Source organism: Dipodomys spectabilis, unplaced genomic scaffold, assembly GCF_019054845.1.
Source record: "Dipodomys spectabilis isolate Male_0828 unplaced genomic scaffold, ASM1905484v1 ptg000001l, whole genome shotgun sequence".
NCBI lineage: Eukaryota > Metazoa > Chordata > Mammalia > Rodentia > Heteromyidae > Dipodomys > Dipodomys spectabilis.
In genome coordinates, this window is record NW_024870678.1 from 10,486,113 (window position 1) to 10,500,845 (window position 14,733).

The following is a 14,733-nucleotide window of genomic DNA, read 5'->3' on the forward strand; positions in this document are numbered from 1 at the left end:
GCTAATCTTTTCTGCAACTTTTTCTCCCTAACTTTTTTTTTTAGCCAACATCATTTTTTTTAATTGTCAAGGTGGTAGGGAGAGGGGTTACAGTTATGTAAGTAATATACTAAGTACATTTCTTGTCAAACTTGTTCCCCAGTCCCTCATTTTTCTCCTATTTTCCCTCCCCTGTATGCTCCCCACCCCTACGTTGTACTTATCTTATTGCCTTGTGTATATCGCTGTTGCATTGGTTCTTTGTCTCACCATTCTGTTGTTCCCCTTCCCTTCCCTAATTCAAATAAATGTGTATACAATACCAGGGTACCAAAATCAAATACAGTGTCAACAGGGGATCTACCATAGGGGGAAGAACATGCAAAAGAAACAAAAAAATCACATAGTACATTAAAAACAACAACAAAGAAAAACCTCTTGTGTCCATGTCTTGGAGTTTATTTTGCTTAGCGTTTTCTTATATAGTCATATTCTTTATTGTATGCTTTTCCATGCTCTTTTTGCATGGTTCTGTTGTTTGGTAAGTCATTTTCTTTTTCTTTCTTCTCCCCCCAACCCTCCTCTCCCCTCTCCTTCTTTCCTTCCTTCTCCTTTTTCTGCCCTCCCCCATCTTCTTTTTGTCTTTCTGCAGAATGAGAGAGGAGAGGGATGATTTAGAAGATAGCTCTCCTTGTACTGGATTGTGTTAGTCTGATTATCAACAGATCCTATTTTCTAGGAAATTTCTAAATAATTTTACGATTATATATCACTAAACAAACCTATGTAAATTTATTCTTAACATCTAGACACATTAAATGTCTAAAGATCTCAAAACCCACATTCTTATCTCATTCTCTTGATCTCTCCCCTCCTAATCTCTCACCCTCACCCTCCTACATAGTTCTCTCTTGGTAGGAGGGTTGGATTTTTCAGTTTTCCTTGTGCTTGGCTATTGTGGTAGTATTGGGATTTGATCTCAAGGCTTGCACTTACTAGGCTAAACCATGAAACAGTTTTACTTTCTGCCCAGATAACAGCCTGGATGGTGAACATCTTAGTTTTCATTCCTTGCTATATTTTGCAGGACAGATATGTATCACCATACTCAGTTTCTTCCATAGAGATATAGTCTCAGAGATTTTTCTGATTAGATTGATTTGGAACTGCCATCTTCCCAATCTCAGTCTCTGAAGTAGCTAGAATTATAGGAATAAGTTAAGGTAAGCTGTCTTCCTCTGCAATCCTTATTATTCACCGTGCATAGTACACTTACATCTTATTTTGGCTCCAAAAACATCTATTCTCCTCGTGGTTTTGACCAGGCCTTAATTTCCATACAGGAATTTTTTAAATAAGTTTTTTATTGTGAAAATACTGTACAGAGGGATTACAGTTACATGAGCAAAGTAATGAGTACATTCGTTTTTTTCTTCTTTTTTTTTTGCTTTACTATCTTTATATGCAAATGCCTCCATTAGTTATTCTTTTTTTTTAATTGTGAAAATACTGTAGAGAGGGGTTACAATTACATGGGCAAGGTAATGAGTGCATTTCTTATCAAGTATTGTTGCCTCCTCCTCCTTTGTTTTCCCTTCCCACCCCTTCCCATCCCTCCCTCCCTCCCTCTCCTCCCCCCTCCCCCTCCCCCCCCCCCTGCCAAAGTTGTAAAGTTCATTTTCAACATAACATCTTGTACATCTCATTGTTGCAATGGGTCTACCTGTATCCCTATTTAAACAATTTGTTTTTTCCCTTCCCCTCCACAAATTATACCAACATCATATACAGTGAAACTGGGGTTATACCGTGAGGGAGAGACATAGAAAGCAACAAAGAAATATCTTATAAATATTTTAGAAACAATAGCAAGAAAGAGAAAAACATTTGAATCCTTATCTTGGGGTTCATTTCGCTTAACATCAACTTATCTGACCATTTCTGCTTGTCTCAGACATATACTAGTTATTGCAAATTAATGAAACCATGGGACCTATGTTTCTTTGAGCCTGGCTTACTTCACTTAATATAATTTTTCCCAAGTCTTTCTATTTCTTAACAAATGGGGCAATGTCATTCTTTCTGATGGAGTACATTTCTTATCCAGCATTGTTGCCTCCTCCTTTGTTTTTCCCCTACCATCCCTTCCCTCCCACCTCCTCAACTACACCCCACCCCACCCCAACCTAAATTGTAAAATTCGTTTTTCAACATAGCTTTTTGTATATCTCATTGTTGCAAAGGAATTTTTAACCTTCCCTATACTCACTCTTTATGGGATACTAAACCCCTACTTGTGGATGATTCTAACTTATCCTTCTGCCATATCTCCTTTTCTATCCCTCAGTTCTCCTCCTGGGAGACTGAGTATTTTAAGTTAGACAAGAATAGAATAAAGTCTGTGCTTACTAATTCTATGATATCTCAGATGGTTAGTCAAACTATAGAGATCACTTTTGTCAAACTGAATTTTTTTTTGTTTCAGATGATTCCCTAGCCTTCTCCCTGATTCTGAGAATTAGTATCACTATGGTTTACTAAATTACTTTTCAGATCGTATGGTATATTCATATGAGCTCTTTTCTTGCTATGTCTTAAGTTTATTTTACTCATTTCTACTTGCAAATTTTCAACACCATTTTTGCTTTGGTTACTCATATTCTATAGTATTATTTCCCCAAAACTGTTCTGGGAGAAATTTCAACTCAGGGCTAGCAGATGTTGCAGTTAAAAAATAGGAAAGTTATAGTTAATTAAATGTGTAAAGTGCAAGGATAAATACAATTAAATTAGTTTCCTTCTCTAAGCATTGGGAATCTCTAAGAAAAAATATAGAAGATAGCCTTTTGGTACTCAAAGAGATACAGATTTATCCTACCACATCACAAGAAACCAGTAAGTACATCATTTTTGGGTAATGATATTCTAGAAACTTCTATACTTACTGTCTACTGTAAGGATTTTCATTCTCTTTGAGTTTATTATAAGCAATGCAATGTTATCTGTTATTCCTAATGCTGATTATACCTATTTAGTATTCCTCTTATCTCTATAAAATCTGTTTGTAATTATGTTTTGGTTTAAATTTATTATAGAGACTTTGAAAATTTGGGGGCCCAAGATTTTAATGGTTCTTCAAAATATCTTAGCTAGACATTTTACATTTTTTAATCTATGTCTTAAAGCTAAGTGCAGGTATTTCATGTTTCTATGATTCTTTTGATAGGTTAGAATTCCTCTAGCATTCTTGACTCTTTTTCTGTTTCTTGTAACTTCCTGAAGCAGGCAAAACAGATCTCAGGGCGCTACTTCCTTTGCTTTTGCAATATAAATTTCCAAATTCTGAGATGTTATCAGTGTGGATTTATATGCTTGTGATGGTGATTTGTAAGATTTTCTTAAAATACTCCTGAGCCTCAGTGATGAAATCAGAGTGCTAAATTATGTCAGTTGAGTAGCTGTTCTGTGAGGTAATTTAGGAAGATGAATTTTTGTAGATTATCTCAGTAAATTCTTTGCTGTATGTTAGTGTGTTTTAGAGAACCTTACTATCTGAAATGAAGTTATTAATACTCTGTCCAAGTTGTTTTTCTATTAAACAACTGGTTATATTTTCATTTTGACATGAAGCAAATAACTGAAGCACAGACTTGGGGTAAAATAGTATTTCCTGATCACTTTCCTGAAAGTCAGTTCTCCCAAATGCACTGGAGAAATAAAGCTCTTGTTGGTGATGAAGTGTCAGAGAGAAAGAGGCAGGAGATGATGTTAAGCCAATCTAGTACTCATCATCTCTCATTTGTGAGTGCTATTTTGGAAAATAAATACTTACTGACTGAATTTATTGACTGATTATATTATTCAAAATATAGGAATAGTGGAAATAATCCAAACTCTCACATTCAGGAAATTGTCAAGAAAAAATAGACTAAAATGATGAATTCTTATGAACTAAAATTAAAATGTACCATTCAGAAATACAGAAAATCCTATAAGAAAGAAGATACTTTAACTCTTTTCCTAAAAGTTAAACTATAGTTTATCTATAATAAAACAATTTTTACACAGTGATACAGATAGATATTGTTAAGAGGTGCAATGAATTAAAAGTCTCTTACAAAGAATTAAGCAGATTATTCTGACTATAGACAAAATATAGTGTCTATGAACATTATATTTAGGGAACCATATAAATATATAAGAGTAAGTATGAAACTAAATAGAAACACATATTTGTATATAAACTTAAACATTATAAGCAAAAAAAAAGAACTCACCTAATTAAATATGATGTATTAGAAGAAATAGGTATCTGTTTCTTTCTGTGTGTCCTGGTCCTAATAGTGCTCAGACACAAAAGAGTATATTCCCTATTTCCTTCAAATGTCTCACCTACACACAGATTATGGAGAAAATTCAAACCAAGGTAATACTAGAAAGTCATATAAAATGATAGCATCAAGCCAAAGGATACTCAGAAACAAAAACTTTAAAGGGAGAAACTAGAATAATATTAATTTAAGCATGACTTTAAAAAATATAGATTCTTTGGCTTAATAATTAGGAATGCTAACGTTTGTCCAGAATTGAACCAAGTTATTTGGGACTAACAAAACTGGAAAAAGTGCAGAAGAGGCATAATATACCAGAGTTCCAATTACCCTGGCTCCAAGGAAACAGAATTCATAATGAAGAACAGAATAAAATGCTTAAGACAGGATGACATAGGGGAATACTGAAGCCATGTATATACTTTGAGAACGTACATGGTAGCATAAAATGTAAATCAAGAAAGTGGTGTAAGAATGTGAAGGATGTTTTGTTATGATTAGGAAAGTGTATGAGAGACAGGAACAAAGTCAAACAGCTTTTCTCATTAAACATTTATTACTCGGCTCAAATCTGTTTGAAGCCAGGAAATATGAAATACTATACCAGTTAAGATCTACTCTGCCACTAGACAGGGTGCAGAGCCTAACACAAATCTGACTGACATGTAATTGAAATATGTGACTGTTTTCCTTCATATCAACTTTCAACACTGTCAATATTAAAGGTGAAGTGCATTCCAGTGACTCTCTGAAGTCAATTAATGTAACTCATAAAGTTGTCCCAACTCTTTCAAAAAATATAGTGAGAGTGCCCTTTATGATCATGATACAAAAATCTTTTCTTAATCTACCATAGAATAGAGTTAAATTAACAATTCCTACTCTGCTCCATGCAGCAGATAATGAATTAGGCCTTGTCTCAGGAAAAGAATGAAGTATTTTAGATAGGAATATTGCCTGTAGAGAACTGTGTTCTGGAAAGCCCAAAGTCGCACCATTCCCAATGCTATAAAGTACTGTACTTTTATATCTTATTTTCCATAAGAAAATTCATTTTGAAAGTTTTTATTATGCTAAGATTATATTAACATTAAATTAATTTTTAAAAGAAGAAACCCATCCACAAGCCTGCTGCTACAACCAAATCTCTTTAATTTGCCCATAGGAATACATAATTTATAGTTATATTCATTTATATTCATACCAGAATAGAGCCAGGATTTGCAAAAAAGGCATTACTTAACAACCCTAACAATATGTACCTTCACACTTCCCAGCTGGGGTATGTCACTAGAACGCCGTATGAAAAACTCAATGTAAGCTACTGGTCCATCAATCTATGAAAAATGTAATGAGTTCCTTCTAAGTATATTCCACAAAAGGCCTATCTTACAAAAGAGTGTAATTTCAAGACACTTTATAATTCACATGTATAGTTAACTTCTCATCTTACCTCTTCTCCAGATAGATAGTAGGCTGAGAGCAGTCCACCAACAAAGCGTATATTCACTTCAAAAACAGAAATTTCAGCATTCTATGGAAACAGAACAAAAAAGGCTCAAACATAATGACAGCACATAATGCAAGGAACTACCATCACCAGAAGCAGCACTAAATATTTAAAGCCTGTTGAAATCTTATATGCTTATCTATCTAACTAGAATTCTCCCTGTGAATGATGTCAAAATACACTGAAGCAGATAAACCATTCTTGATTTTTAAAATAAAAGTCACAAAGTATTTATAATACAAAGCTCTTTTCCCTGGTATTCAACAGCAGGTACAACACTTGGCATTCTATGCACATATGCAGTAAGACCACCGCATTTTCCCCCCATTCTGTATTCCTTATTTTATTCATTTGCTGCTTTTTTCTTTCTGAAAGGCCAATCAGGCGGTACTATGGCTGGCAGTTCAACCCTAGTCTAGCAATCTTTTCATATTATGTTAAAGAAGCATAGATAGAATGCAAATAGAGTCCAAGTTGGGGCACTTGAGTTCTAGTACTGGTTTCCAATTTTCTGCCAGTGGCTTAGAATGGTTATCCTTTCTGAGATGACATTTTGATTTTCTATAGATATGATGATGATAATAATAATATATTCTGTGCTTTATTAAAACAGCTTTAAATCAGTAACAGCTTGATTTTATTATTTTTTATAGTGTACTTGATTCTGAATCTCTTTATCTGTGTGTCTTTTACTCCCTCACACCATTCTTATGAATTACTATTCTTAGCTCACTTTACAGATGGAGAAACAGACTTATAGTCATTAATGTCACTTTTTGAAGGTCAGACAAGTATTAAGTGACAGAATCAGGATTTGAACTTAAGTATTTCGATGATAGATTTAGGACTTGGCTATTCTGGCTCCTATAATACTTTGCCAGCTAAGCACGTGTCTCTTCATTGATGGTCAAAAAACTGGCCAGTGATTACTAATTATTGTCAATACTTTAATTATTTTACCGCATTTGACTACTAAGTCTTTCCTGTGTTTAGTTGTTAAATAATGAGCATTATTAACAGTGGGTATCAGGTACACTTCAGTCTTAGTTTTTTGTTTTGTCTTGTTTTGCATGTTCACTAGACCTACTCAGTAATGATCACTTTTTTTTTTATAATTAATTATCACTCTTGAAGAAGGTCAAACCATCCACTGATAATCACAAGGGCTAGCAGCAAAGTGCAACACATGGAATTACTATCTGGCATATGAACTTAGTCAAAATCTTCCAAGATACTATTTTCCTTTTACAATTATTTCTTTTTAAAAATATTTTTATTGTAAAAATAGTGTACAGAGGGGTTACAGTTACATGAGTAAGGTAATGAGTCTATTTCCTGTTGAGCATTGTTACCCCCTCCTTTGTTTTTCCCCTACCATCCCTTCCCTCCCCACCTCCTCCCTCCCTCCCTCCAAGTTGTAAAGTTTGTTTGCCACATAGTGTGTTGTACCTCTCACTGTTACAATGGGTCAACCTGTATCCCTATTTAAGCATTTTGTTTTTTCCCTTCCCCTCCCCAAATTAGAAAAGTGTATGTACAAGACACAGGGCACCAACATCAAATACAGTGAAAACGGGTTATACCATGGGGGAGGAACATACCAAAGATACAAAAAAATCACATAGTACATTATAAGTACATTAAAAACAATAGCAAGCAAGAAAAAAAAACCACTTGTTCTGAAGCAACTACTCTGTGTCAGTCAGTTCCAGTCCCAGGTGCAGGAGCTGTGACAGTGAAGACTGACCAAGTCCTCACATTCTGTGAGTCTCCACGTTAATGGGAAAAAATATTACCAGAAAAAAGAGACTCAATTATTTGATTCCAACAAATTAAATCTAAATCTAAAAAAAAATCGCAAAATATTTCCTGCAAAAGAAAGAATATGAAAACAAGTTTAGAGAGAAAAGTACTAGTTCAAGTTTAGGCTGAAAACATCAAAATAAGACCATGTGGTAAGTTTGTTTAGTTATACTTCAAATTTTGAAACATATACCTAAGACATTTTAATTAAAAGTACTCTGGAGGTATAATTTATCTTTGAATTATATCATTCTAAATAAGGATTCTATAAATATGGGTAATAGCTTTAGTACAAAGGAACTGATAAGAAAAGGCAAAGAGAATGTACTCATTTAGTTTGGTTCACACAACTACATTTCTTATTTTAACAGTTAATAATGCCTAATAATAAAATCTAATGCATTTAAATCCTCATCATATTTCTTTAAATTTTCACTTGTCTCTTTTAAGTTTTTAAGCTTATTAAAGCTTGTTCATGTGAATTTTATATTGTTAATTTGGGCATGTGTTAATTATATATGCATTCTTTCTCTTATGAAAATTTTAGATAATCAGAATCCTCTATAGACCTCTGATAAAATTACCATAAGGTAGAGGACTGAACCATGCCAAATGCCATCAGAAATATGCTTAGCTAAACATCAGTTACCTACTGAATGCAGTAATCCAATCAGTTATATTGATCCAGCTCAGTGTATATTCTAGAACCCAAATCCTATTTATCGTGCTTTGTCTGTAAGATATTGAACGATAACCTGTGAGGTGCTATGTTCAAGGTCAGTCCCTATGACTTTGAATTTCATGGATCTAAAAGTCTACAGAGCTGGAGTAGAAAGTCAATCTGACTTGTTAATGATTCATACAAGTTCCCAGTGATTGTAGTGTCCTTGTTTTTTAAAAGCCTCAATCAGGAATGTCATATCACCACCAGTAATTCTTACTAGTCACCATCTTCCTAGAATTACATTTGAATTCCCAACATAAAATTCTTTCTCCACCCTTTTTTGCAAAGCTAAATTATTTAGAAACTTTAACTTGAACTCTTTTAATATGCTAGGCTATATTATCTTTTAGAACAGAGGATTAAACTTTGGACACTGTAGGTCATTCCTTACAGGCCATTAGCTAGAAAGGTCTAAGAATATCAGAACTCTCTTACTGTAAGAAACTGATTTGCAGAATATAATCAGTCCCAAATCTGCAATTAGAAAGATCTGGGATGGAAGGCTGGGTGCAGCAGCTTTTTTAATGTGAATTCTAAGTACTCACCAATTCTCTAAGTCTTGGTTTTATCATTAGTAAAAAGGAACAAAGCATTCTTTACTATGAGTCCTTACCACATGTAAGGACTATGAGATCAGAATGTCAAGTATTAAGCACAATACATGGGAAAAGGAAGGTACTCAACAGATAAATTAACAATGTGTATTAGTACAGCCTAAATAAACTCAGGTCCACCTTCCATATTGTTACTGCAAACCAGAGAACTTTTTATAAGATTCAGCCACAAACTTTAGAACCAGAATATTCATCTTCTATGATCCTCATGTTTCCCAATGGCTAATTTTTCTTTTGAGGGACCTGGTGTGGTGATAAACACCTGAAATGCCAGCTACTCAGGAGGCAGAGACAGGAAGAATGTAGTTTGTGGACAACTCAGGTAAAAATTTTTGTGAGGCCTTATCTCAAAAAATGTGGTGTAACATGACTGTAATCCATGCTATTCTGGAAACAAAGGTAAGAAAGAAGACTGAAGTTTGTGGCTGTACAGGGCAAAAGTATGAAAACATCTCTGAAAAAAAAAAGAACAAACTGAAAACAAAAGGACTGGGGGTCATAGCTCAAGTGGTAGAGCAAAAGGAGTTGAGTTCCATCCCCAGTACTGCCAAAAATGTCTTTCTTTTGAATATAGTAACCACATTAACTTTTGGGGGGCTTGATATTGTTTATGTCACCTCTGGTTAAAAAAAACTTCTATAATATGAGGGGGTTTTGGTTCACCTTTATAAACTTTGGCTTAATCTCCATTAAAATAATTGGGTTAAATTTTTTTATTGTGAAAATACTGTACAGAGGGGTTACAGTTACACGGGCAAGGTAATGAGTACATTTCTTATCAAGCCTTGTTGCCTCCTCCTTTGTTCCCCTTCCAATCCCTTCCCACCTCCCCCCCCCACTCTCCCCTCCCCCAAGTTGTAAAGTTCGTTTTTCAATATAATGACTTGTACATCTCATTGTTGCAATGGGTTCACTTGTATCCCTATTTAAATGATTTGTTTTTTCCCTTCTCCTCCACAAAGTATACCAACATCAAATACAATGAAAGCAGGGGTTATACCATGGGGGAGGGACATACAAAGCAACAAAGAAATCATCTTATAAATATGTTAGACACAATCACAAGAAAGAAAAAACAAGAATACATTCTTCCTGTTATTAATCATGTAATTTTTTTTTAAGGGGTTCTAAAGTTTTCCACTTACTTTCCCTAACATCAGAAGGCATGGGGAGAGACAAGCCACATGTACATGAAGCAGCCTGTAATACTCAAATCTGAGGTAGCTTAGTCTAACACTAAGAATTTTGCAGTGTTTGTCTTCAAGTGAAATTAACTTGCCCCTTAGAACTTTCAGATCACATTACAGGAATATGCCACAAATTATCTGTCGCTTTCTAGTATAGTCTGAGTGTCACTTTGAGATCAGATTTAACCTTTAGATTAAACTGCATGCACCCCTCACTGAATGTTATCAGTGCAAGTTGCAAATTTCTAGCTCAAGACCTACCTACAAAAAAAAAGGTCAAGATTAGAGAAACTTTGCTCCTTCCTTTTGATCTTCTCCCAAAGTGACCACAGAATTAAAAAAGGATTTAAAACATATCCTTCAAATTTATTAAAATAGGAAGTATGACTAAATTTTCACCAACAATCAGGAGGTAACACAAACCATGAAAATAATTTTGCCTTGGGTTTTCACATCTGTTAGTATCTAACACTCAGGCCCCTTAAACTTACAACTTGCACCTTACCTGTTGTCTTAATATTTCAACTGAGACAAATATATGCAATATGAATGATACAAATATGCAAATATACATAGGATATAAATGTGCAAAAGCCTAAGATTAAAGTGATAACGACATCTAAAATGGAAGAAAGTACAAATTTATAAATAGTCTGTGTCCCTATCAGCTTATTTTGAGTTCATGAATACCTGGACTCTACCCCTAACAGAGAGACAGAAAAGCAAACTCTTCAAAATCTGCTTCAATACTACTGCAAAGAAGGGCAACGTTCTCCCATTAGCTAAAACAGTATTTTAAACAACTCAAGAGAAAGTTCTAAATTATGTTCTGTAAACAACTGATCAAAATTGTTTTGAAAGACCTGCGTAAGCAAAACAACAGGTCTACTAGAAGAGTAAGAGAGGTTTGGCAGGAAATTCAGCTACAGTTTCCTTTTGCTTGAGGAACTGCTGAGACATTGAACAGATCATTCGTTTATTTGGAACTTCAAGCCTTAGTGTAGTCATTTAAAATGAAACTTGCCCTAAAATTTGTTACCTTTGTTTTGTTTGATTTTGTATTTGCTTGAGTTAAAAATCTCACTATGTAGCCCAGGCTGGTCTAGAACTAGCAACATAATGTAGCCCTCCATCCTCCTTTGCCTTCCATGGCTTTAATGGTTTTATGTGCTGATTCTGTATAGCACAATGTATCTGATTAACTTGAAGAAGAGCTCCTAGAGAAGAACTTTTCAGAAATATTTCAATTCTATCCTGAGCATCTGGTTTCAAGGGTGAACTGGAAGTACATAAAACCAGAAATTACATCTTACTTTTTTGGGGGCCAAACCCTAAACAATGAACTTTTAAGCATGTTATCAGACAGGTGAAACAAGCAAGACTTAATAGCATATCAATGTGATGACTATGTTTTACATTTGAAGTCCCTGCCCCATTACAATCCCATGTGGTAACTATGTTTACTAACAATGCTCCACTACTAATATACATGATAACTATTCCTACACCTTACTGAGAAGTATGTGGAAACAACATAGGACTTTTCGAAGCCACTGCTTCCAAGACAGGAACTGCCTAAGACTTGCCTGTATTTAGAAAGTATTCCTCAGTGTTATAAAATATTGAATAATCCCATTCAACAGAATTATATTCTGGAATAATTATATTCATTTTCTATATCCACTGGGATGTGATGCTGCTCTAAATCAGACCTTTTCTAGGAGTAATGCTAAAGCAAAAGTCATTTTTTTTCATGTCATGGTATTCTAGATCCAAACCATGTAGACATTCAGCCATGTGAGGAGATTCACAGTGTTGCTTTTTAAAGTCAAATTAACATCTTTCAGACAGGGACTTCTATAGTTTGTTTAGCTTTATTTCATTGGAATGAAAAATATGGTGCATTCCCACTGGGTAAGTACATAATCTAGGTCTTTTAGTTTAAAAAGAGCAGAAAATAACCTTTGTTGCTAATACCTCTATTATCCAAATTATTTGATAATATTACAATCAAAGGCACAGTCCAGGTTCTAGATGAAGCTCACAGTTCAACACATTGCTATTTAGTGATAGAAGCTAGCTAACCATCTATCCTTTGTTCTTCTCCAAACCTTGCCTTCCTTACCAACTCAGTACTTTATCTCAGTATTCATGTTAAAAATGGTTTTAATGTAGCATTTGTAGAGTTCATAGAAGAAATTGTTATCTGGAAGAATGTTCTAAGCATTCTATAAAATTTGTTACTGAAGATTCTCTTCAGTATTTTCCTGTAGGGCTTAGGTGTACAATATAATTTTTTTAAGGTGCCAGCAACTCACAACTGAATTAAGAAATGTCTACTTAGTCATTTGTCCTTATGATAATGCTCTTCCCATAGCAAGAGGCAGTATCAATCTGTTTTAGAAGTAGGTTAGGTAAAAACAGGTAGATGATTTCTGTCAATACAGATTATTTTTAACTAAAAATATGATACAGTAACTTCCTTTTGCACCATGTCAGCTTGCTTTCCAAGGGAATAGGCTATCCTCAGTCAAGAAGCAGGATAATGTAGATAACTTCTCTTACATTTCACAAGCATTATTGAATATGTAAAAAATGACAAACTATAATGAACACTATGATATTATCAGAGGACTCAACTGCTCAAGCTGCCCACGTTATTTCTCAACACCTGTAATTCCTTTCCAATAAACAAAAACAGGGTAGTTAGCCAAAGCTTGTTCAAACCACAGCTCTTACTTGCATAATCTTGGAAAAATGAAACATATTTGCATCTAAAAACAGGGAAAACTACCACTTACTCTATATTACACAAGAATTACCTATAGGGAACAGCTAATATGTATGAGGTACTCATTAAATTATGTCCTCCTTTTTCCCTTAGATCAGCTCTAGTTAGGGTGCTCTGATTTCTTCCTGCTAGAGTAGAAGCTCCACTAGGGTAAGTAACTAGTCCTTAGATGGTACTTTGGAAATAATGAGTGAATGAATAATCAGTGAACACAAATGGGCCTTAGACTATTTTAGTTACAATTAAAAAAACTCACCTACAGAAGCTATCCTTAAGAGTTTTCTTCAGTACCTATAAGCTCCTACCCTACGAATGCCTGAATTGAATATAGAGCTCCATCAATGTAGTTTTTGCTCCTACTCTAGAAAGCATATTATCTCAGTGATTTATTAAGCCAGTTATTAAAGCCATTTGAACTTTGTACTACAAAATATGCACAATCAATCAACTTGTTATGCTTTCATGAAAACAAAATGAGTTTAGTTAATGACAGTGTAAACCAGCGAAAAGCATTTACTTTATACTCTCAAGTGATATAAATTGAATATTTTGCATACAAATAAATTTATTCTTCAATGTAAGATTTATTTATATTGAAGAACACCACGGGAAAGAACTTTAAATAATAGTATTTCGACTTCAATTCCATTTTATTCTTCTACTGCAATAAATTTTGATATATTAACTGCTTTATGTGGTTTGTTCCACAATACTTTTGGATTGGTAATTAAAATACTTTCTCGGGAAAATATATTAATTTAAATATAAACAATAATGTATCTAAGATGAAATATTACATGCTATCCATAAAAATGAAATATTTTTTTGTCTCTTTATGCTAAGCTTCTCTATCAGATAAATGGGAAAAAGTTGTTTTTTTTTTTTTAAAGAAAAGTCTACAGTTCCTCAAATAATCACTAAATCTCTGGGCATAACTTGGCAAATATAAGACCAATTCTCACAGGTGGTATATGAAGACCAACTAGAGAGGAGTAAGCTAACAACTCTATTAACATGATCAGAAGAGCAAATTAATATAGCTTTCCTGATATATGTTACCATTTTTAATATGGGAAGTACTACTATCACATTTAGACTATATTGATTACATTTTTAAAAGGCAAAGTATGGTGCATATATATATATATGTATATATAAAATCTCTCAAACTATAATTATTAGAAATATAGTTAGAAAAATACAGCACAAGACTGTCATTAACAGTTGTCAACTGGATACATTTTTGGGGGGTGGGGGGGAGGTTGGTCGTAGGGCTTGAATTATGGGCCTGGGAGCTGTCCCTCAGCTCTTCAGCTCAGCTCAAGGCCAGTGATCTACCACTTAAGCCACAGTGCCATTTCTGGTTTGCTGGTGGTTAATTGGAGATAAGCTTCTCATGGGCTTTCCTGCCTGAGCTGGCTCTGAACTGCGATCCTCACTCCGATCTCAGCCTCCTGAGTGGCTAGAATTATAGGCATGAGCTATCGGCACGTGGCTTGGATACATTTTTATTAAAAAAACCAAAATAGTTAACCAATTTTGCCAGCACCATTTACTGAAGAGGCTGTCTTTCTTCCATTCTATTTGTTTAGCTCCCTTATCAAAGATTAGATGGCTATAGGTCTGTAGGTTCATTTCTGGATTTTCAATTCTATTCCATTGGTCCTGAGGTCTGGTCTTATGCCAGTACCAAGCTGTTTTGATTACTATGGCTTTGTAAGTAGAGTCTGAAATTTGGTATTGATATTCCTCCAGCACTGTTATTTCTGTTAAGGATTATTTTTTGCTATTCGG

At 34.4% G+C, this 14,733-nt stretch overlaps 1 protein-coding gene across 2 annotated transcripts in view; it reads right to left on the minus strand.

The window, feature by feature from the left end:
• Nucleotides 1-14,733, minus strand: part of Man1a1 (mannosidase alpha class 1A member 1) — a 159,327-nt gene that overhangs the window by 99,717 nt on the left and 44,877 nt on the right. For both annotated transcript variants that reach the window (XM_042667279.1, XM_042667335.1), the window contains exon 4: nt 5,764-5,844. In XM_042667279.1, coding sequence (XP_042523213.1) covers nt 5,764-5,844 — 81 coding nt within the window. The remainder of the gene's footprint in view (nt 1-5,763; nt 5,845-14,733) is intronic.